Source organism: Podarcis melisellensis, assembly GCF_964234715.1.
Source record: "Podarcis melisellensis genome assembly, chromosome: 14".
Lineage (NCBI taxonomy): Eukaryota > Metazoa > Chordata > Lepidosauria > Squamata > Lacertidae > Podarcis > Podarcis melisellensis.
In genome coordinates, this window is record NC_138546.1 from 12,676,702 (window position 1) to 12,701,752 (window position 25,051).

General features: G+C 44.1%; 2 protein-coding genes across 6 annotated transcripts in view; both read right to left on the reverse strand.

Moving 5' to 3' along the window:
- VWA3A (von Willebrand factor A domain containing 3A) overlaps positions 1–2,485 on the reverse strand; it is a 49,409-nt gene extending 46,924 nt beyond the window's left edge. For all 5 annotated transcript variants that reach the window (XM_081887887.1, XM_081887886.1, XM_081887885.1 and 2 more), the window contains exon 1: positions 2,031–2,485. The gene's annotated coding sequence lies outside the window, so the exon portion shown is untranslated. The remainder of the gene's footprint in view (positions 1–2,030) is intronic.
- Positions 2,486–4,223: 1,738 nt separating this feature from the next.
- The window catches only part of MOSMO (modulator of smoothened), a 46,969-nt gene continuing 26,141 nt past the window's right edge, over positions 4,224–25,051 (reverse strand). Inside the window, exons 2-3 of the mRNA XM_081887895.1 lie at positions 14,040–14,252; positions 4,224–10,204 (exon numbers count right to left, since the gene is read on the reverse strand). Of these exons, the coding sequence (XP_081744021.1) occupies positions 10,020–10,204; positions 14,040–14,252 (398 nt within the window). The 3' untranslated portion in view covers positions 4,224–10,019. The remainder of the gene's footprint in view (positions 10,205–14,039; positions 14,253–25,051) is intronic.

The window sequence follows — 25,051 nt, forward strand, 5'->3', positions numbered from 1 at the left end:
AACCCCCTAAAATGCAGGAATATTTTGCCCAATGTGGGGATCAAACCCACAACCCTGAGATTACCGGTAAATGAGTCTCATGGGCTATAAACCCAGCACCCCCAGGATGCACCACTCCTTGAATGGAAAAGGCCTCCATTTTGCCTGGATGGAGGAGAGAGGGAGGTGCTACTGTGCAAAGATAAAAATTACGTTTGTTGCTCTGCCCACTTTTGCCTCTGGTGCCACCCACAACTGGCATGTGGCCCTCAGAAGGTTGCCCAGAAGGAAATGTGGCCCTCAGACTGTAAAGCAAGCTTCTTCAACCTTGGCCCTCCAGATGTTTTTGGCCTACAACTCCCATGATCCCTAGCTAGTAGGACCAGTGGTCAGGGATGATGGGAATTGTAGTTTCAAAACATCTGGAGGGCCGAGGTTGAGGAAGCCTGCTGTAACGGTTCCCCACCCCTGTTGTAATTGAAATCAAGGTAAAAAGCTCAAAAATTTGCTGTACAGAAGATGACCTGCTTTAAGAAAGTGTGGCGCAGTGGTTAGACTGCTGGTCTAGGACCTACAGTAGGTTAGAGCATGGTGCTGATAATACGAAGGTTGCAGGTTCGAGTCCCTTAGGGATAGCTGCATATTCCTGCATTGCAAGGGGTTAGATTAGATGATCCTCAGAGTCCCTTCCAATTCTACAATTCTATTATTCTACAGTAGGGCAACCCACTGTGGAACCAGGTAAAACTTATACAATGATACCTCTGGATACGAACGGGATCTGTTCCGGAGCCCCGTTCGCATCCAGAAGCAAACGTAACTAGTGATGGCGCGTTGCTTTTTGCTGCTTCTGTGCATGCGCGCGACATCATTTTGAGCATCTGCGCCTGTGCGAGCGGCGAAACCCGGAGGTAACGCGCTCTGTTACTTCCGGGTTGCCGCGGAGCGCAACTCGAACGCGCTCAACATGAAGCATATTCAACCTGAGGTATGACTGTAACTGCAAACAAACTGTGAGATGAATATTTAAATGACATAAAAGAGAATAATATAAAATGGTATATTATAAAACACCAACATGTTTCTTTTTCAGTGGTCTCTGGCACCCGTATGTATGGTATGTAGCAAACACACACACACAAATGTAAATTCAGAATACTTCCATACCGATGAAAGAAACAGGTAAAATATATACATAAACCCAAATAATTTAGGGCTTGTTGATATAGTCCTGATCAGACCACAGCATAAGCATTTGTAGATGTGGGTTGGAATGCATTTGTCGCTTTATAACACTTACAATATTTGACTTTGTTTCATTTGGACACCCAGAGTCCATTTTGTCCAGAATCAGCCAAAGATGACACAGAATAATGAAGCTATTTGAGTTTTCCAGAACCCCTAACACTGATCTTTTTTTAAAAAACTGATAAGTGACAGCTAGAAATTCACAGTCCGAAGTATTTGTCACACTTGACAGGAAGAAACTTAAAAAGCAAGTCATTTTAAGGTGTAAGCTGGTATCCCACTCCAAACAAGGTTTTTAAAATAGAAAAAATACCTGAGGTACATTTTTTACAGTTGTATTCTCAAAAATTAGTAAACATACAATAAAATGGAAAATATGTATACTGCTTTTTTTTTTTTTACCTCAGTGGGAAATTATCAAAGCCATTCACATCATAAAACCTACAACAACATGCAGTAAATTTTAAAAAGTTCTACAACGCAGCAAAGTTTTTTTATGACAGATTTTCGGTGCATATGATGGATATATACTGTTTGAAAATCACACTAGATAAAACAAATCAGTTACAAGTATTCCCTCCACACCGGAGACACGGTGGATATCAGGTTTGAGACAAGAGCCCTGGGTAGTGACTGAAGAAAGGCACTTTGCACATACTCAGGGGCACAGTTTACTACTACCCTACACACGATGCTCTTCCAAACCAGTTTTGGAGCTAAGCACATCATCCCACTGGTCGGGACACCATTGCTCCTTCACATCCCAACCGCCCTTCCTCTGCTAGTGCAACCTTGGGACTCACCAGCGACCGCTCACTCTGCCATGCATCTTCCCCTGTGCATGTAAAGCCAGGCTTTATCCAGGAGCAAACACTCCCCTGGCCTGAGCTGTGTTTTCGTTGCCAACGGCAACAGAAGCAACCATTCTCCATAGCGGATGGAGGGAGATGAAAGATCTGCAGGGGAAACACGGCTGCGTCTCAAGAGGAGCACAGCAAATTAGTCTGCCTGAAAAGCAATTCATGTTTCTGTCTGGGGGCTTTTTATATACTCGGCCAAAAGAGAAAACCATGTGTAGGACCAAAAAAAGAGAGAGTATTTCGACACCTTTTAGAAGGAATGAGGAAGCTTTGGTCTTCCAGATGTGGCAGAACTACAACTCCCAGCAGCCTCAGCAAGCATGACCAATGGGCGAGGGGTGATGGGAGTTGCAGTTTGGCAACATCTGGAGGGCCAGAGGTTCCCCACAGCCACATTTAAACAAGGGAGGCGAACTCTTGTCACTGTGTGACCTTTCAGGAGCCATATCTCAGTGACGTGTGGGGCCACAAATGCGGGGTTTTGTCTTTCTTTTTTCCTTTCTCCTCCTGTGATGAGGCTGCATTTTAATGTTTTAATGTTGTATTTTAATCTTGTTTTTAAGTTGTATTCAACCAACTTGTTTTTATTATTGGTTGTTAGCTGCCCTGAGCCCAGCCTTGGCTGGGGAGGGCGGGGCACATTCAGCCCCTGGGCACGAGGTTCCCAATCCTTGCCTTTATAACTGACAAGATTTTTTGCATCAGAATTTTGTCCGTTTCCACAGATGCGCCGAGAACAGTAAATACATCTTCCCAGTGTGGTTCAGTGTGTCAGATTGAGACCTGAGAGACCAGGGTTCAAATCCCCACTCAGACATGAAGCTCACTGGTTGACCTCAGGCCAGTCAGTCTCAGCCTAACCTACCTCACAGGGTTGTTGTGAGGATAAAATAAGGAGAACTACGTAGCTCCTGGGAGGAAATGCAATAAATACAAATAAAAAATGGGTTTTCTGTTGTCCCATTTGAAGTTAAAGGGGTACCACACCCCTCCCCAAGCATGCTGCTATACGTCCCTCTTGTGTAATGTGGGCTCTGGAGTTTCCTCTCTGAAGGAGGGACAATTTAACAAAAAAGGACATTTCCAAGTGAATCCTTACAGCGCAAACAGGTCATAAAAATCAGATTTCTCTCTCTGTTTGGCAAGTCATTCCTCGTTGTTGCCTTCGCATCCACCCAGTCATGGGAATATATTTCAAACGTATTTGCTGTTTTAAACTGTTTTTAAATCATTCGGGCTGCTTCCAACTCTTATCTTCATCTTGAGATGATTCTTTAAAAGGAGATAAATAAATAAAACCCCTGGCTATTCCGCTGCTTCAAGTCCTGGAAGACCTGCTAGCCTGGAAGACCCTTGTTGGCCTTTTCCCACCTGGCCTGACCAGCTCCAGTTACGAAAGCTGAGGCTGCTGAAGATTTTTCGGGCTGGGATATGTTGCCGTTGCTGTTATTGATATTACCGGCACTTCGTGTCTTTATTTTTAGACCTTTTTATGTGGATTTATTCTTCAGTGTGGTTGTGTACTTTTCCAATGAGTTTTCTTTAGTTTATGACTTTTGTTGTGCTTCTAATTGTGTATTTTTTTCCCCATGTTGTATGGCGCCTCAAGGATGGTTTTAACCAGTGCTTCCCCCCCCCCCGGGGGGGGCATTTTGTGAATCTAAGTTTGGCCTCATTGAGGGGCAGTATTTCAATATGAGTAGGAAAATGAAAGTATCCCTAAACATTTTTAGAGGAGAAAAAAGGCACTGGTTTTAACTATGGAAAGGTGGCATGCAAATAAAATGAGGTTTATGACAATGACATGCTGACAGTGTCTTCAGCAGCAGGCAAAGTTTTAACCATCTCAGCCTTTCAAATAATTCAAAGTTTCCCAGTTCTGTTTCTAAATCTGTTTTAACTTTTGTGGTGAGTTTTTGTTTTCTTGTCATATTTATGTCCTGTTTGCCTCTTTATTTGGTATTTAACTTGATTTTACTTTTTTTAAGGCTGTCAGAACACTTTCTGTTAGGAGGTTGTGCGCGCGCGCGCACACACACACACACACACACACACACACACAGAGTAAATAAATTATACGCAAGCAAAGGTTTCAGTTATATACCACCCTAAAAATAAAATCAAAATCAAACCAGATTTCTTTAAGTAGACAATTTATTTTGATAAACTTGCTCAATAACAAAAATACAAGTGAAGAAAATTATGTTCATTTTATACAGTTTGTATTAACAATTTGTTTGGAAATTAAATTGGGGCGGGGGAGAGAAATGTCCTAACCAATTAGAAAATAATCCTTAACAGTTGGAAAAGGATATGGTTGCAGTGGAAAGGGGGAAGACCACCACGAAGACCTTGAGCCCAAACATTTATGATCTCTTGGAGTAGCAGAAACAGAACTAGCAACTCCAAGGCAGGAAAACCTATCTGAAAATGCCATTTCCTTCATCTTTTTGCTATGGGATCCTTCACACAACTTTATATTTTTTAAACAGCAGGTCAAAACAGCAACTGAAATAACACACTGGAGAAAGAAGAGGGGTGTGAAAGTGAGGTTTAGCAGTGCACTGAAGTCATTAAAACAGAAATGCTTGTAAACAGATCCCTAAACTCTACAATTTTATCTCAGGCGTGACTCCAGTGACTGTAAATTTGAAAAATAAGGCCTAAGCTTCAAGATTCCCGTCTCCCCACCCTCAACCCTGAAAAGAAGGCTTTAAAATGGCAACAGGATAGTAAAAAAAATGATATTGTAACAGACACAAATTCAGGTTTGGTTTTTGTTTTTTCCAGAGAAATCTCACAAAAGACTCCAAAAAAGCAGGGTGGGGAGGAAGAGTTGCTGTTGTGAAGTTTATTGGTCACAATAGAAATAGAGACCGAACAAGTTTACCATAAGCCTGTCAAAATGACTGTAGAATGAACTTCATTTCACCAGAACCAGGATGTTAAAAGCATTCGGAGTCGTGTGAATAATTTGGGGCATTCACGAAATAGCAGCAAAGTAAGTGTGACTGGACTAATACAAATAATTTGCTCTTAAAAGTAAAGCTGACAGAATTTCAAAAGGCTTTATGTGAATGCTCACCCCACCAATGCAGATTTTGCTGGGCAAAAAAATTGCACACGCTGAACTGAATTAAGGGACAGGCATTTATTAAAAAGCCTGTAACAGGTTTTCCCCAAAAAGAGAGAAAAAAAATCCTTGTGCAAATACAAGCGACAAATATTTCTTTGCAGATTTTTAGCATGATGCTCTTAGGTATGGGGAAGGGGGGGGAACAATGCTGAGCCCCCCCCAAAAGTAACAGACAGAAGGTTGACAAACAATTGCACCATAAAACTGTGTTTTATATACAGTTTACAAGATATGGTCTTTCTGCTATAAATTAATACTGCATTCCATGTGATCTTATTAAAAGCAACTGCTGATCCTCTCTGTCCCTCCCATTCCTTTTTATAGTTAGAAGGATTATCCGCCCCCAAATGACTGAAATTAAAGTTAAACAAACATAACACACCAATTATTTATGCATTCTGCAGCTATATTGGTTTTCACAAATACCTGTAGACAGGCCAGGCTCTCGCTCACAATATACAGACTGGACACATTCCATGATCACAGAAGGTCATCGGCAGATGCTCTTCTTCTGAACTTTCCCAACCTGTTTTTAGTTAAGTCAGGAAAATGTCACCCCATGTGGTGATCTACAGGAAGGGGACAATGGGGTGAGGTCGTTCTGGCAAATATGCCCCCCATGTAAGCAGGCGTGGGGGTCTTGACTAGGGCTGGGTGATGTATCAATACACTGTCCAAAATCAGTTTGAAGTCCGCCTTGCGGGAACAGTTTCATAATGTTCAACATGATGATATATCGTGAATCACGATGTCTGGCTATGTAAAAAAAAAATCACAATGTGGGAAAAACTGTGAAGCAGGTCATCGCTGTTCTCATGATTACTATAAAATAACAGTTGTAACAGTATGCTAATGTTAAGAAAAACCGTATCAGTTTTAGACCCCTAGATGCCAGGACATTATGCCATTTGCCTCTAAATAGTTCCATCCTTATATCAGACATATATTTCATATATATCAGTATATCATGATGTTTAGCTTGTGATATATCGTGATGCTGAAAAGCAGACGTCGCTCTGCCCTAGTCTTGACGCTGCCCCTACTAAGGCTCCCATGATGCATTTTCAATACATGTGACCCATCTCCCAATACCCTTTGACCTCCTGTTTAGCAGAGAACACAAATCCATCCGCTTAGGTTGCTAATCTATGTTCTCAGGACAGTTTCAAACTCAAGTCAAGGCCAGCTTATATTAAACCCTTCCATTTAATAGTTTAAGGATGGGACCTTGAGAGCATTCCTGGTTCTTCCAAAATAATAATAATAATAATAATAAATGTCCATTTAGTCGGCTTCCATGGTCTTCCTATTTCTCGACCAAGAGCTCTAAAGTAATGCCATTTGCACATGTTTCCAAATAGGGGACATGGGGTTTAATTCAGCTTCCTAACATAGAAAGGCAGGCTGAGCTTTGGATAGGGGTGCAAGATCCCACATCTGAAAGATGGTGCCAATGAAGACGGGTGATGGCGGTATGAATTTGGGGTGGGGTGGGGAGGTACACACTAAGAAAGAATAGAGGAAGGGCAGGGAGGGCTGCAAGAGATTTGGCCCAGCCATAACTCACTCTGCCTTTTTAGGCAGAGATTGTGCGAGGTTAAATGCTCCAATTCCTGTTCTCAAAATAGCACCTGCAGCAAACAAGGTATGAAAAGAGGACCATACAGTTATTCAGATAATTGTAGGGTATTTATGTCGTTAACTATGGCAAGACATAGAATGTAGTAAAAGGGCAAGAGTTTGCAGTTTTTGTTTTTTTTTAAAAAAAAGCTCTGCTCCTGTGTCTTACAACAGCAGTCTGATATGTAGAAATTAAACAGGTGAAGGGTTCTAATATTTCATTTCCATGGCAGGAAGAGAGATCATTAGCTGTATTTCTGGATGTCATGCTGCCCAGGAGAAGAGGCAGTAACAATACTGGCAGCCCTAGAAAGAACCCAGGCAGGTAACAAACCAGGGATAAAACTTCTAGGAAAATGCACACCTCCATATTATTCCATGGAACTATTTACAATAATCCTTTGGAGAAGGTGTCATTTTTACCCTTAATAGAACAGGTTATAGCTGCCAGGCCTTTTATCAGCTTGCTCATCCCTTTTAAGTACCAATTCATAAATGCGAACAAATTAACCCCATTAAACTATGAAGATCTCCTCAGAGCTCTGCATGGGATTGCCTGTTGCAATCCAGTTTTCTCCAACATTGCGCATTTTTAAATGAACTTTCACATCCAAAACCAGCAAGCCCACATAGGGTGTCATTTTAGGAAAGCTGACAGAATTCAACAGCGCTCACAATTTCTTTTGTGAAGAACCCCTCAGCCAGCTGAGTGAACAGGTTAATTTTTTAAAAAACAAATACTCCAGGCAAAATATATATATATCACAATCATCCATAAACTCTACAGAGAAAGGAATCTGATACATCCAAGTCAGTGTCTGGCAACAATACTGTGATGGGAAAGTTTGCATGATTGGAAGGTTGTTCTGAAAATCACACATGATTTTTCTACCAGAGAACCCTCGTTTTCACGGCAAATTTTGCATACACAAATGAAAATTGGTCAGGATCTTTCTCTTGAAGCCGGAAGCAATTCCCCTCAGTGCCTGATTGTAGCATGAGATGCTGCCGGCCTGGTAACCTTACATTTTCCCACTGCTACGACGATTCCTTGTGGTCCCTTCCAACGCTACAATTCTATGACATCTTTGCAGTGATCAGTTGTACCCGTGAATAGAGAGCAACACCATGTGTTATGCTGACAGTACAAGAGCAGTGACTCCCTAAGCAACTTGCATTAAAGGACCAGCAGCTAGCATTCAACACTATTTCAAAGATTATCAACTTCTTCCAAAATAGTGTGGGGTTTCGTTGTTAATGTTCCAGCTCCGCTCAGTTGCCATCACTTAAGTGAGCAGGGCTGGCGCCTAGGGTCAAAACCATCAGGCATCTGCCAAAGCCCACATCCTGGCAAAGGGCCTGCTGATGAATGGAGCTACAAAAACCAGACCACTGTTGCTGGGCCTGATGACATGAATTAAGGAGCTTTAATGGGGGTTGCCTGTGCCCAGAATGGCAGGCAGGTGCTGCTGCTCAGAAACACTCTGGCAAAAGACTGTTGCTCAGATCTTCCGTTTTGGCTATTGCAGGTTGTTCTTCACTTCTGGTGGGCCCATAAGTGCTCTCTTGGCCGGAGAGCAGAGAAAACAGGAGCTGCCTCCATTACTGAAGGAGGTTGGCAATGACAGACTCTCTTAAGGGACCAGGATGAGAGGGGAGACGATGCTACAAACTGCAAAGGCCCCTTGGATGTGGGCAAGCCCTACGTTAAGTGTCAGAACAAGGCAAAGCACGGGGACGTCAAGTGACCATATGGCTCTCTTTTTTGTACCAGTGGATTTAACTTAATACTCGCACGTGAAAGAAGAGTATGTCCCTCTTTGTAGCTTTTACTGCCCAACCACCCAGTTCATGTTATGTAGCCAACTTGAGATGATATCTCACGGTAGATTTTCTGTGGAGAAATTCATATTAATAAGTGAAGCCAGAAAGAGCTGGCAAGGTGGAAAGAGGGTTGTGGAGGGGAGGAGAGAAACAGAGAGATGGAGAGAAATCAACCCACTTCAGTTGCCCATAATTTAAGTAGTGTAACTTCCCAATATTGGGATCGGACCTTTGCAAAGTATGACACAAACTTGCCTTCTATCCCCAATATACAAATAAATTACCATATAAAGAACAAAACCCTCTTAGCTTAACTTAGAATTGCACCTAGAAAGGTATGGAGTTGTTTGTACCTATAACAAAACATCTGTTAAAACCAAGGGCTGCTACAAAGAATGAGGTAAACTGAAGACTTTCCCAGCTATGCAGCCTTCAGAGAAATGGCTTTGTGTTGTTTTTTTCTATTTCACTTTCCCCCCTCTACTATTGAGTTCTAGTTTTACACACCACAGTGTTTTGCTAGCAAAGCGCTCAAGAGCTCTCTTCCAGAAACATGTGTCTGCGTGTATATATATATGTGTGTATATATATACACACACACATATATACACACAAACATATATATACATATTCTGTATACTGCATCAGCAATATATATATATATATATATTTATATAAATATAATGAAGAATTCCTAGCCACCCTGACGTTCCACGGTGTTTCTAGAGCTCACTGGGGTTGGCGAAAGAGATGGCAGGCAGACGTTTTTGTCGTAACAGATTTCCGAGAACATCTTTTGATCAATTGGCTTCAGGATGCAGTTAGTGTAATGTTGAGCTGTTGGTTGGTTGGTTTTTTTTGGCGGCAAATGCTTCTTGCCTATCACAGAAGGAAGATGCTTATCTCCTAAAGAGAGTGAGGCCAGCCCCACTTCCAACTCCCTTGGCAAACCTCTGGTCGACCAAAGTTCATAAATACTTTTGAGATTTTTCAAAATTGTCAAGTTATCTAAAATGGGTCCAGTACAGTGATGTGGGGGTGGGGGGTGGGGGTGGGGCAATAACGCTGCTCAGTGTAGAAAAGAATTATTCCACTACACTAGTTTCTATCACAGTGCACACCTGACCGCATCCAGACGCTCAGGAGATGAGTCAAGGCTGTCTGTCTGTATTTGGTTGTGGGAAAGGCTCTCCGTTCAAAAACAAAAATAAATCCAAAGTGCATAGTGAGAACGCATCAGAGACCTCCTCGTTCCGGTAAGACTGCAGCAGCCCAACGCAGGCATCCTTCCGAGATAGCGACAGGCGTCCTACTCTCCTTCATGACCGAGTGAAGCAGTATCTAGACCTTTGTCAGCCAGGTAAACAGACTTTGCCAGCAAATAGAAGTCCCACTATTGTAAAGAAAATGGATAAAACAAACAGTACGTACGACGACCCAACTACTGTGTTGTTTGGCAGTTTATAAGGTTGGCCGCCCACTTCGTTGATATAAAATCCTATGGGGAATATTAGGGCCGCCATGCAGAATAGGATCACTGGAAGAAAATAAAAACAAAACAGGGATTAGTCCTTGGGGTGTGTGAGAGAGGGAAAGTCATGTTGATAGCTCATAGCATTAAACAACAACCACGGATTGCAGGCCTTGGAAGTTTCATCCCACTACATCTCAAAAGGACAAGAAAGAGGATTGGGATTTAGAGGAAAGTGGCATTCAAACCAACAGATCCTTACATAGATGTTGCTCTTTGTTCTCTGGGTATCTCCCAAGTTGCAAGGCACTCCGACCAGGACTACTTGTAACTTTCCGTAACTTAAGAACCTCAAATTTCCTGCATCAGTAAAGGATTAAACTAGAAAACCTCACAGGTCTCTTCCAACCCTACAATTCTCTGGCAGAGGGTCTTCCTTGGGTGCCTCACCAGCTGCCATGTGGCAAATGGCTACCAAGTAGAGAGCCTTCTCAGTGGTGGCACCTCAGTTACAGAATGCCTCATGAAAAGCCTCTGTTGGTGCCTGTATGCCCATCAGTGCTATGTTGGCAACCTCTGTACTACCCGATCATTCCCACCACCGTCATTAGAGATCAGGCAAGAAGGCCATTGTAACAGTATGCTTCAGCAATAAATACCCTCCTTAAGGCCACTTACCCAACGCCGTCCTGAGTTTTAGATGCCAGCTGAAGATTTTCTTGTTAAACCAGGCTCAATAAACAAATAGTAAATCATGATACCTTCAGTTGCTCTCCATTTTAGATGGCTGGACTCTTAGTGTGATGTTCTGTCCTACCGTTTTATCAACAGGGGCTTTTTAAAGAATTTTCATGGATTCCTGATTTAACTGTAAGCCATCTTGGAAATGTTCAATAAATGATGGGGTATTGATGTGTAAAAATGTGTAAGTAAGTTGAAGACAGCACGGTACACATTCCACGCAAAACACACATATGCCGTACCTCAAGGGGGGCAGTATGTTAACTGGAACGAATATTTTGTGGTCACACCCTAGGCACTAGCTAGGAGACCGATGGCTTCTAATGTCAAAGAAAGAACGCTATAGTAGCCATGGGACACCTACCTGAAACAGACAGTCTACCGATCCAATCTTAATTCAGTTTATCAGGACTCCAGCTGAAAAACCACTAGAGGGAGCTTAAAGCTTTCTGTTAATTCGGCACCCAAATGAACACTGCTAGGAGAACAGGATAGGCGTGTGCGCTGACCAGGAGGTTTGGAAAACAGCCCACTTGGCTTCTGCTTGATTTGGCTCGGGTCAGAGGCACAGCACACTCTGGAATAAACAAGCCTTCAGCCTATTCTACTACCCTATCCCACTGCCTGTGTGGGTCCCAGATGTGAGGCAAGGAGGGGACACCTGCCCTTGGGAATTTCATGTTCCCAAGGGATCACACAGGATAAAATTCTAGGCTTGCTGACCCAGTGTAGATAACCTTCAACCTTGGCCAGGCTCTTCCTCCGAATACAGCTGCATCACTCCCCTCCCACTTTAGAGCACAAAAGGAGCATTACGCCCATGCTTATCAGAAGTGGACATGCACCTGGTCAGACCACCTACCCATCTGGCTTGGTACAACTGTCCATTCCAATTGGCAATAGCTCACCAGGGTCTCAGGTAGAGGTTCTTCCTCATCACTTGATACCTGAACCTTTTATCTGGGGGATACCAAAGACTGAGTACGGGACCTTCTGCGTGCAAAGTAGAGAATCAGAGTTGGATGGCTCTACCATTGAACCAGAGTGCCTCCCAGAAGTCAAGATGTTTCTGGCAAGCCAACCATGGGGCAATAGGGCAAAAGGAGCCCCTCTCTCAGCAAATAGAATTCAGAGAAAGGCCGACTCTGCACCTGAGCTCTGCACCACTGACAGTACTGCCCTCTCCTCCAACATTTCTACTCCATTTCTGATGTTCCTTTGGTCTCAGCAAACTCAGGTTTGCAGAAGTATATTATTTAAGAAAAAAGGGTGAATATGAACCCCCAAAACTCCGCAATGCCTCATTCCCCCTTTTATCCATTTTTCTATTTACGCTAGCTCTCAGTGATACTGTATGCAGCTGCCCAGGGAATTCTGAGTCTGTCTTTTAGATAATGTATTATTTTTATTTGGGGATATTCAAAATCCTGCAGTAGATTAGGCTCAGACACTTGCAGAAAATTGGTTTCTGGTATAGGTGAAACTGTTGTTGACTAGAACAAAAAGCAGGGAATAAAGCAATCCTATTAAAACATGCAGGTGCACCTACTCCATTTTTTGAAACTATAATTATAATTAGTCTGTATAAAGAGATAAGCTTCCAATTACCCACTCCCAAACATGCACAATGGTTTGGAGAAGGGTGCTTCATGGAAAGCAGGATTTCTGATCTTCCTGGGTGGGCAAATATTTGTGAAAGAAGATCAATCCAGCTTAAATTTCCCAACCTGCACTGCCCACAGTGACTGATGGCTTGTGAATATGCGGTAAGTTCTAACTTGTGGAGTGAGAAATGGGTTTGATCAAAGACAGCTTGCATATGCTCAGTGGAGGCTGGTCCATAAGGACAAATGCCCAACCACCTTCATGTGCCCTCAAACAGCCTATCATAATAATAATTAGTAATGATACCCCCACCTTTTTCCTTGATGGGACTCAAGTGGCTTACAGATAAAACAAGAACTGCTAAGCAACCAGTTCAAGCGGTGGCACAGGCTGTAAACTTCCTCCTCTTCAGTTTCAGCATTGCTCCTTGTAGAACTCAGCAGGGAGAAGGACAGGGGCAAAACCAGAAGTAATTGGCTCTGCTTATCACTGGCACTGACTCCACCCACCACTGGCCTCCCTGCCTTATGCCCCACCAGTGCCAACAGTCACCAGCCACCAGTGCAAGTACTGTGTAACTCAGCAGCAATTGCTATTGATCTTCATTCATACTTAACAGGCGCCTCTTTAAAAAAAAAAGTTGCCAGATGAGCCTGACTTGTAGGCAAAACTAAGTGAATATTGCAAACATGGACTGCAAGTCTTTTTGGATCCTGTGTGGCACAGTGAGTTTCATGTTCAGCAGCATTCCGTGAAGTAGCCAATATTTGGTTTACAGGGCTTGAAGAAGGAGCTGCACCAGAGCAGGGGAAATCTGCTTCTGCTATGGATACGAAGGAGTTTGATGAGGGAAACAGCGCCATCCCTGCCTTGAGACCTTTTAATCTGGACAGCAGGGGCTTGCAGACTTCCCTTGTATACCTTCATGGGCTGCACAAAGCTGTACTTAAAGGCTGGCTGTGTGGGAGGAGTAATTAATGTATTAAATTCATTGCCACAAGATGTTGTGGTTGATCATGGGCTCAGGTGGCTCTGAAAAGGGAGTGGACAAATTCTGAACTATTGCCCGGTGGAATGTTCCTTTTCACTTTGTTCCACTCAACCAGCCATGCCCTCCACTGTTAGTGTGCTGACCTTTGACAGGGGAACCCAAATTAGGCTTAGCAGTAGGGACGAAACTAGGAACCTGCAATCTAGTTGTGTGTGAGAGAAAAGAGCCTTACCCCTCACCCCCCAAACTCAGAAAGTGTCCTACCTAGACCTCCCTGGGGGGGAATATAAAATCTAATAAACCCTTCCTTCTTTCGGGTCACAGAAACCAATGGCAGATTCTGGAGAAGGAGTCAGTACATGCAGGTTTCTTGAAAACAGGGAAGAGTTTTCAGCTTCCTGCCAGGGAAAGGAGGGTCCACATGGGGTTTCAGGTTACGAGGAAGGTGTTCGGAAGCATCTCAGACACAGGTGCTCCCCTCTGCTGACTTCCCAAAAGCCAAGGTGACTCCCAGAGGTTTGGCCTGCTGCCAGAACTACTCCGGAGCCCAGAAGGCAGACTTACTTCCAGTGAATGCTATCCAGCGTGCGTATTTAGTTGCTTCTCTTCGCCAGTGGGAAGCCACTAGCAAGCCACATGTGACAGTCAGTGAAATGATTCCCATGATGATGAAAAACAAGGTGGTGACCCACTCAGGAGGCAACCGTGGAGGAATACAGGTCCTGTCACGTCCATGAATGGTTTGACACTGTCGCACAAGGCCAACTGTGAGAGCACCTGAAACGACACACACGACAAGACAAGAACCCATTAACCGGTGTGCCTTTTTTCTCTCTCTGCCCGTCCTCACCCGCTTCCTCAAAACAAGAAGTTAGGAGCAGCCCTGGCTTTGTCACACCAAAAGTCAATTCTGCCTCCCCCTACAATGGCCACCCAGATATTTCTGGGGGAAATTAAGCTAACAGCCCTTCTGGCCATTGTTGCGACCTGGCAGCTGACATTCTGTGGCACATGGCCTCTGAACCAAGAGACTAGTAGCCATTTTGTAGAAAGTTTAGATCAGTGGCTCCCAACATTTCCCCTCCATGGACCACCTGAAAATTCCTGAGCACCTCAGTGGGCCACTTGATGATTTTTCTGTCCATTGTAGCAACTGTACTGTGCTGTGCTAGATGCTGTATGATTTCCAATAACACTTTATTGCTTCATTTGCATTTTACTGTATTGCAATTTGAATTCCACAGAATGCAGTGAATACAATGTAATAAATAAAAAGAATTAAAAATACAGTTAAAAATCGCTATGAACATTTAATGTGATGGTTGTGCCATTTCCCATCCTCAACCAAGAATCCAGAGGCATGCTGCGGACCACTTGAATAAAGCTTGCAGATAGCAAGAGTGACCCAAGACAGAGAAAAAAAAAAAGAATCAGTGCGTCTAGACAGCATGGTTAGCCCAGGAAACTGATGCATTGCAAAGCAGAGGACGTTTTCTTCTCAGCTCCAACTTGCTGCCCACTCACCTTCGGGCATGAAGTTAAAAGGTTTAACACTGAAAGCGAGAGAAAAAAAGTCTTGTGATCTGTGCAGTTTAATGACTCCTCCCTTAAGACTAACTATAACACAACTGATTAAAAGCACCTGCAGGCAGAGTCATTGTCTGTTTGTGGGAAATGCACACAGGCAAACACAATAGTCACTGTTCAGATGTCACAGTTACAGTGTTAAGGAATTCTCTTGGGAATGGGCTCAGGCAAGTCTGTAACAGAGGCCAGCAAATCGCAAATGCATCAACACAGACAAACCTCATGCTCATCTGCTTATTCACCACAGGGCAGATGTTGCCTCCCTGCAACCAAAGCTAGCAGTTTGGAATTGTTGTCAGATTCCACATATCCCTGCCCTTTTTTGCCACTAGCATCTCCAACAACAACTTGTCCACAGTAGGAATTTGGGTATGGCCGGCTATAAACTGCAATGCAAGGTCTATAGGCTGGCAGCCTGGGGTCTCCTGTTCTAGACACCACCTGCAGGTAGAAATTAGTGGAATTTTCCAAGCTGCGCATTTTCCATTCAAACCAGAGGCTTTCCAAAAAGAGCTGCACAGATTGTGGGCAAAAGAAAAGGTCAGTTGACACAGCTCTAAATGCCTCTCACATAACAGCAAAGGCTACTCTTGATTGTTACAAATGTCCTAATGATTTGCCACAGCGCACAGCCTTCATTTTCCGGAAAATTAGGCCAAAGATAATAGAATAAGGCTGTGCAATTAATACGCCTCGCTTGGCGCTGGGAGATCTATTTCAATTTAGCCGCCTTCACAAAAGGATCAGGCCAGCGCGACACGACTGCATGTGTTTACAGCACAGAATTCAGGTGCTTCTTGTTAGCTAGAAGAGCAAAGCGTTCTCGTTTGAACAAATCTCACTTAGCGTACTCCAGATGCAAATGGTTTAACAAGTTGAAACCAATTACCTTGCAAATCCTACTTAGCTCCTGTGCACCCACAAATATGAGCATTCTCACTACTTCCGACCCTACTTTCTGCGGTGTGAGAAGTTGCAGTATTCAATAAAATGGTTTGGGGTTATCGTCCCAGATGAGGAATGAGCATGTTCTGTTGGGGCTACCAATGGCTGCTAGGCATGACAGCTGTGTCGGTTGTTGGGTATCACCAGTTGCTGGAAACTATGGCAGGGGCTGCATGGAGGGAAGTGTTCTTGTGCTTGAATCCTGCCTACTGGTTTCCCACTGGCATCTGGTTGGCCACTGTGAGAACAGGGTACTGAACCAAAAAGGCTACTGGCCTGATCCACCGGGGCTTTTCTTATGTTTTTGGCCTGGGGAATGGCAATATTGCCAACCAGGGGCCTGGGCAAGAAATAGGTAGAGGGAGGGAAAAGGGGGAAATGACCCTTAGTGGGCCTGGGAGGGGGAATGCATGAGGTTGTGGGCCAGGGTTAGAGTGTTGGGTATTTGCAGTTTACTTGCGCTGCAGAAAGCTTGCTGGGGAGACCACGCATTACAAGGAACTAAAAAATATCTTTAACAAGGTTTTAATAACAAAAACAAAAACTCCTTTTACACTAAACATATCAATAAGCATGACCCATCCACCAAACCAACCCCCGGGGTACTGAGAGAGCTAGGTGCTGCTCTTTATATACTATACCCAATTGCTGACACAGCTTAATTAACACGACTTAGCAGCACCTGCTATGCTGTTTCACAGCTGTAAAACTGGGTCTCGTTATTTACTCTGGCCCTTAAAGACATACACAACTTGTGGAACAATAATGAACCTTCACATTTAAATAGACCAGGGGTCTGCAACCTTTAAGACAAAAAAGAGCCACTTGGACCCGTTTCCGAAGGAAAAAAAAACTGGGAGCCGCAAAACTCGTCATTATAAAAATAACTTTTTTTGTCACTTTTTTATTATTTCTTTGACCCCTCAGAATTACTCCTCCTCATAGAAATAAACGTTAAATTAACAAGTTACCTTTTTGTGTGTGTGTGTTCTTCACTCCCCTTCAAAACCGTGACCAGCGTACATGCCCCCTTTCAATGCAGTGACCAGCATACATGCCCCTTACAATGTAGCAGGCGGGCGGGAAGGTGACGTCGGGACGGTGCGTGACTAACGCACGCACCGCCCCCACGCGACGTCACAGCCAGTACAGCGCCCGCCACAGTGGGGAGTGTCGGGGCGCACAATGTCCCTCCTCCCCTCGCTAGTATCCGCCCCGGAGCCGCGGCAAAGGTGTAAAAGAGCCACATGCGGCTCCGGAGCCGTGGGTTGCCGACCCCTGTCATAGGCCATTCAACACAGAGTAGGTTTAGATTGGGTGGAGTCAGTTTTGCCAAGTTCTTATTTCGTAGGAAAGGGACAGATCGTCTCTACCCACTTTCTCAGTATCACACATATTTTAGAAGTCCCACTTGCAGGAAAGAGTGTCCGTCTCCCTCTGGACACTGCTGGATTCCAACTTGACTGCCTGACTACTGGGATTGATGGGAAATGGGGCTCCCCCATCCCTCCCCTATTGTGTGTCTTCATCTCCACCCACCGCCATGACCTGAAATGAACTAAGAAATGTCGAACACTTTAATCTTTTCTCAGAGGGAAGATGCTCCAATTGCCTGATCCTTTGAATCACTTTTCCAGGTCCACAAGATCCTTTTTGAATGCTGAACCCACCTACGTACGCTAAATAATCTCCGCTGAGCACAGGAATTATGCTGCGTGTATCTGAGCACGTCTCGTTCCAATATAGTTTTATCAAACTGAATAAAAACCATCAACAGCTACACTCCCCTCCTCAGAAGAGATCAAAAGAAGCCAGTAAACCTGCTTTTGTAAGACACGAATTCGGACTTCTTTGGCAATCCAAGACAGGAGATCTGGAGGGGTCTGGAACTGCTGGGTCACAGCTGCTGTGCAGGATTACTCTTGGGGGGGTAGCTTTATAGGGAAACCTGCAAATGCCATATACACCCCAAGCTACAGCCTATGCAAGGAAACTAAAAACAACATGCCTGTAATTGCTATAAAATTAATGCAAATGTTACCAACTAGCTTTATAATAATAATAAAAAACTTTTCAGGGTTTATGGGAAGAATCAACAAAAAGAACCCCCTCAAAGGGAATAATGCTTGTAAACCCACTTGTGACAAATTATTTCCCTGTCATTTGAAGAGAAAGAGGCCCATTCACTGCCCTGCCATAAATCTCTGTATGGGAAACTGAATCCCAACCATTCTTGTAAAAGGTAGGGTAGTGACAACTCAACCTCTGTTTCAAGACAACGATTCTCAAAAGACAACATTGTCCGGGCTACGGTATAAATGAGCAACTGCGTGAGAGGGCAGCCTTTCCTTCCTAGAAAGAGCTGGATGAATTCACAGCAGGGGAAAAAACAAGAGTGTTCTCTGTTTTCCATTTAACTCTGCAAAGAACGGAGGTTGGTGGAATCTCTTCCATGGGGAGCATCAAAAGGACGGCTTGTTTACTTCCACTCAGTTAAACATGTGGAGACCTAAGCAGCCAGCAGAGTCTCCGTGGACCCTATGCTGGCCAGCAGGAATGTTATTGCAGGTGAGAATTTGCAGGGAGGAATGAACCTAGCTTAACTTTAAAGGCTCGGGCTGTAGCAACAGACAAGCCACCCATCATCACCTAAAATTGGTAGTATCTAATGTCCACCACCCAGGTGCCAGGGGGAAGACGTGGAAGTAAATGGCAAAAGAAGTCGTGACTACTGAACATCCTCAGATGGGCAGCTGCTGAGCCAAAGTAAACTCTCTCTTTTGGGTTAAAGCCGACACTTCTCTTATTGCCCCTCACTTCATAATGCAACTATTAATTAAGTTCTCCCTGAATTATTTGCACGCACACACCTTCCTTGCAAACATCAATGTGCATTTCCAGGAACATGATTTGAGGGGGTATCTGGGATAACAACTTATTAACCTGTTTCAACTCTCGTTTTTTTACACAGTTGGAGGACTGACTCAGCAACTAAATCAAAGGGGTGTGGTAAGGTCAACAATCTCTGCTAAGTTCAGGATCTCTTTGAAACATCCCTTTCACACAGTGGTAACACTGTGTTATTTTGATGGATTTCAGAATTCCATAAAAACAAAAAACAGACCTGTGTGTGATGCAGGGGCTCACTAGAAGGCTAAGAGAATCAAAGGGAAAGTCAGCTAGGCAACAGACGATAGCTTAACAAACACGGTGGGGCATAAGACAGAATGGCTGTATTAACCATGCGAACACCACCGAGTTAAGAGATGTGCATAATGCCAGGACGCCTCAAACAGTTCTGTCATTGGCACCACATCATTTATAATACTAAAAGAGATAAAAGACAATCTTTCAGGAGCCCAATGGAAAAGACTGACCAAGAATATTCTAGATCAGGCATCCCCAAACTTGGCCCTCCAGATGTTTTGGGACTACAATTCCCATCATCCCTGACCACTGGTCCTGTTAGCTAAGGATGATGGGAGTTGTAGTTGCAAAATATCTGGAGGGCCGAGTTTGGGGGTGCCTGTTCTAGATGATCCCAAGACTCCGATGTAGACAAGATGACAGTGAAAGTCATCCCCATCCCTTCTTGATGGAGGCAGTCGGAGAGGAACTCTGATTGTAAGAATGAGCCAAGGGAGTCAGCGAATATGACTTCCTACACCCCAGCATTTCTAAATTTCTTGTTCATGTGAATTGGGATTATCATGTCTGCATAACACCTTTAGAGGGCCATCAATGCTTTTCTTCCTGTCTTAGAACTCCGATTAAGACACACTGCTGGACCCGTTAACATTGGACCCTATTTCAAAGAGATAATTATATACATGCATTTGGACTGCAGATTCAGGCCAAAACTTAGAAAGGAGGAGTGGAGCTAGAGGGAAGGTGTCCATAACTTAGCAAAGGCGATAAAAGCCTGGGCTATTCAATTGATCAGCAGAGATAATTTCACAGAAGTGGAATATACCTTTGACAGCTGGAACTACTTTGGATTCCACCTGATCATCAACATGCCAGCCGACGCTGGTTTCCTAGGTAACAAAAAAAAAAAGGAAGTGCCTACAATAAAAAGGAAGGAAAAACACAGACAGTGGCACCTGCCTCTTCTCCCACTTCTTAACACCTTTGAATTATTCAGACGGGCTCAAGGCTGAGAGCACAGCATTAACAGTGCCACCCCTCCTACCCCCCCCCCCCCACAAAGGCAGAACAAAAATCGTGATGAATAATTTGTAATGCAGCAGCATCTGAAGACAGCCTTATCCCTTGTTCTGAAGAGTATACAAATAGGAAAGAGGGAAGGGAACTTCAGGGGGTCCAAGAATGCTAGGAGGCAAAGGTGAATGCATAAAACTGCTCCCCTTGGAGGGGGAGGAATATAGTTCAGTGGTGAAGCACCTGCAAAAGGCCTACGATTCAACTCACAACATCTCCAGGTAGGGCTGGGGAGAAGAGTCATCTGGAACCCTGGAGCGCTGCTGCCAGTCAGTGTGGCCAATACTGATGTAGATGGGCCCTAAACAAGAGTCATTCATCAAGTAAGAGTCATTCTTACTGTTGGTGGTAACGTGGGTGGCGCTGTGGTCTAAACCACTGAGCCTCTTGGACTTGCTGATCGGAAGGTAGGCGGTTCAAATCCCCGCAACGGGGTGAGCTCCCGTTGCTCTGTCCCAGCTCCTGCCAACCTAGCAGTTAGAAAGCATGCCAGTGCAAGTAGATAAATAGGTACCGCTGCAGTGGGAAGGTAAATGGCATTTCCGTGCGCTCTGGCACTCATCGTGGTCCTCCGTGCACCAGTAGCAGTTTAGTCATGCTGGCCACATGACCCGGAAAACTGTCTGTGAACAAAGACCGTCTCCCTCGGCCTGAAAGCGAGATGAGCACCACAACCCCATAGTCGCCTTTGACTGGATTTAACCGTCCAGGGGTCCTTTACCTTACTTATTGACTCCATACATATACAATTCAAGCTGGCTGCCAATTAGTTTCTGGGCCCAATTCAAAGTGCTGGTGCTGACCTATAAAGCCTTACATGGCTTAGGACCTCATTACCTTAAGGACTGACATACAAACTGACTCAAACCCTGCGCTTGTCATCTGAGGCCCTTCTCCATGTCCTCGCTCCCCAAGAGGTTTGGAGGGTGGCAGCATGAGAACCGGCTTCTACTGTGGTGGCTCCCCAACTGTCAGACACCAGGCTGAGGAGTACAACTTTGGTGAGGGAGCCTCCCCCTGCTCATGGCTAGGATCCTGAAACTCCACAGGAGCAGTGGAGTAGTGTTGATTTGGAACGATGGTTTGTGGAGGGGCACAGATTGCAAGACAACAGTTGGGCAGAACTGAAGAGCAAGAAGAATGGGAAGAGAGTAAGCTAGCAGACTCTCTATCACTGAAAGATGTACAGCCTCTCAGTCCCAAGGCTAGGAAATTAGATAAGATAACTGGGCAAAAGGATCAATGGTTGAGAGATCAGGTGGCTAGGAGACAAGAAGACGGAAGTGACTAGAGGGAAGTGGGGAGCACCTGCACTCTGAGAAGGGTCGCTTGTTCTTTTGCTGCGTTCATTAAACAGTTCTGTTACTAGTAAAAGACTGCTTTCTCTTTGTACTGCTTATCTATGGCCAAGGGAGGAGGAACCAGAGCCCCGGACACAGACTGTGGAATGCTCTCCCTGAAGGGGCTCACCCAGCGCCATCATTATATTACTTTAGGCACCAGGCAAAGCCATTGCTCTTTACCCAGGACTTTGGCCATTAAATAATCTACGGCCTATTAAATGTGGGCAGGGGACTGTTATTATGATTATTTTATTATTATGCTGTGTATTGTGTTTTTTTATTATGCTCCGTTTATTGTGTTCTGAATGTTGTACACCAGCCTGGGATCTTTGGATTAAGGGTGGTACAGTGGTACCTCAGGTTACAGACGCTTCAATTTACAGACTCCGCTAACCCAGAAATAGTACCTTGGGTTAAGAACTTTGCTTCAGGATGAGAACAGAAATCACTGTGGAGATGGTGCGGCAGCAGCGGGAGGCGCCATTAGTTAAAGTGGTACCTCAGGTTAAGAACAGTTTCAGGTTAAGAACAGACATCCAGAATGAATTAAGTTCTTAACCCAAGGTACCACAGTACATAAATAAAATAAATGAATAAATAAATATGTCCTATGGAGCCATACCAAGAGTCACAGGAAGCTGCCTTATACTTAGGGGAACATCTGCAGTATTTAAATCACCATGATACCAATTTAACAGCCAGGGCTTCCCCCAAGGAATCCTGGGAAGTGTTAAGGGCGCTGAGAGTTGTTAGGAAACCCCTATTTCCTCTCCCAGAGAAATAGTTCCCTGAGTGATTTAATCAATCCATCCCTCTTCCCATTGAACTCTGGGATGCTTTGCTCTTAGTACCCAGTAGACCAACCTAGAGTAGACCTATTAAAATTAATGGATCTGAGTAAAAGTTAGCTGGCCACAACCCAATGTCTTGGATGCATGGTTTGCCCAATCTCTAAGAAGCAGGAGCCTTAGAGTTGGAAGAGGTTTATGGCAAAGGCACCAGAAAATGATCAACAGGTTGCAGGATCTCCCCTGCAAGGAAAGGTGGCAGTGTCTGGGGATTTTCAGTTGAGGTAGGGGGAGAGGAACTAAAGGCTAGACTTTATAAAATACTTCATAATACTGGAAATTGCAAGCGTCCAATGAGAATCAAAGAAAGGCAGCAGGTTCAAGAGAGACAAAGTCAAAGACAGTTTATGTGTATTAACCAAAAGGTCACTGCAAGTTCTTCCAGTAACACACAATTACATACATCAGTTAAAGTTCAGAAGAATGTCAACAGCATTACATCAGTTAGTCTCCAGCAGCCACTTTCACCAACTTATCTGAAAGATTCTCAGCAGTTTTGGGGATTACTGCTGTCCTGCAAGTTACAAACCTATCTACAGCCTCAAAAAAGAGGTAGTTCGGTGCAATGGTTAGGATGCTGGTCGAGATCCACTGGGTGATATTGGACCAATTCCTAGCTCTCAGCCTACCCTGCCTCACAGAGTTGTCAAATACGGATGCTAAAGATCCAGTTTTAAATCCTCCTCCACTAATTTAGAAAAGAGGATTTCTAGAAGGTGGCTTTTGAACACAACACTGGAGGAAAAACCATTTCAGATCTTCTACACCAGTTGTGAAGAAGCTTTGGCTCTCCCTTTGTCACTGGACTACAACTCCCATCAGCCCCAGCAAGCATGGCCAAATGGTTAGGGATGATGGGAGTTTCAGTTCAGCAACTTCTAGAGCACCAAATGTTCCCCCACACCTGCACTGCATCCACAGGTTGCAACTAATCTCTTCCTTATTCTAGTCCCTAGGAAAGACTGGGCAGCTTTGTCCCTCGGCTTGAGGTGAACTGCTGCCTAAAGATGGTTCAGAAGATGTTTGTGAGAGAACAAATCCTTTGATTTAAAAACAAATAGGCAATAAAGTACAATTGTTCTCGGCTTGCACCCTTTCAAACTGCTAACTGGAGCTCTCATGATGGAATGCTGTAAAGAAAAACCAATTATTATTCATAGATACTTAGAATGTCAGGAAGGCTATGAAAGAAACCTTCACCTTGATGTATGAGTTTTCCATGTACAGTCGCACCTTGGAAGTCAAATGGAATCTGTTCCAGAAGTCCGTTCGACTTCCAAAACATTTGGAAACCAAAGTGCGGCTTCTGATTGGCTGCAGGAAGATCCTGCAGCCAATCGGAAGCCACACCAGACGAACATCGTTCGTAAACCGGAAAACAAACTTCCAGGTTTTGAATGTTGAGGAGCCAATTCGTTCAGGAGCCAAGGCGTCCAAGATTCAAGGTACGACTGTATAGGGAATGTATGAGATTCCTTCATTGCATGCGGTTGGACTAGATGATCCTCAAAATCTCTTCCAACTCTACAATTCTATGATTCTATGTTTTCTCTAGGTACAGAGAGTAAGTGCCGTGCATCCATTTGTAAAAGACCCCCCCCCCCATGCCCCACCCCATCCATCTGAAGTGGCACAGGCCAGATATAAGCTGATGTCCTCACCTGTTTGAGATAACTAAGCCTCATACACATTTATCTTAGCTAACTTTCTCAATACTGCTTCACCTTACTCAATATTGCTTTATCTTACAACATATACCCCCCCCCCTTTTAAAAAAAGCATCATGAACGGGCATGTGGGAAACGGTTGGCAATAAAAATGATATGTGACAAGGGAAATATGGACTCCATTCAAAACACACACACACAGTCTGAAAATGTAATAATATTGTCTGAGTAACCAATAGGTTGCATTTAGATCGGATGCTTTAAAAAGACCTCCACATTAATAATACTAGGGAAGAAATGTATAGCCATATCCGGAGTCAGAGAGGTGCAGGTATTTCCTATATCTGTACCTTACTAGCATTGCTCTGAATACAGCCAATTTCTGTTGAGACTTCTTAAAATGTAATTTGAGAACGTATATTCAGAACACAGCATGATAGATGGAGGCTTTATTTCAAATGGGCTTTGGGCAGGTTGTTCTGTTTACAGATTAAGAGGCAAGCATATTCAGACTTTTGTGTCCTGAACTCATAAATCTTACCTCCACAACCTTCAGCTCTTGCCAGACATGGTGTAAAGCACATTATCACTTGCTTAAGAGGAAAATCAAGGCACAGAATGCACTGGTCGGAGACTGACTTATTATTCCATCAATGAGGAGAGCATTTCTAATGTATCTGAATACTCTTTGGCCTTTCTCCCACTTTAACTAGCACCTATTTACTGCGGATGCATCAAGGAACATCACATTTGGAAGTTACTAGCATCTCAGAATGGGAAATCATCACACTCCTTTAGCACTTGCACCGTAAAGGCATCTCAGTCTCTAGAGATGCTCTGACATGAAAATATCACAGCCATTACAGACTGTGCCTTTCCAGAGATCCACAAATGCAGGCAAAAAAGCATAGGAGGCCATAGACAAGGAGCACTGTTGGGAAGAGTGTCTCAATGTGGCCACACAC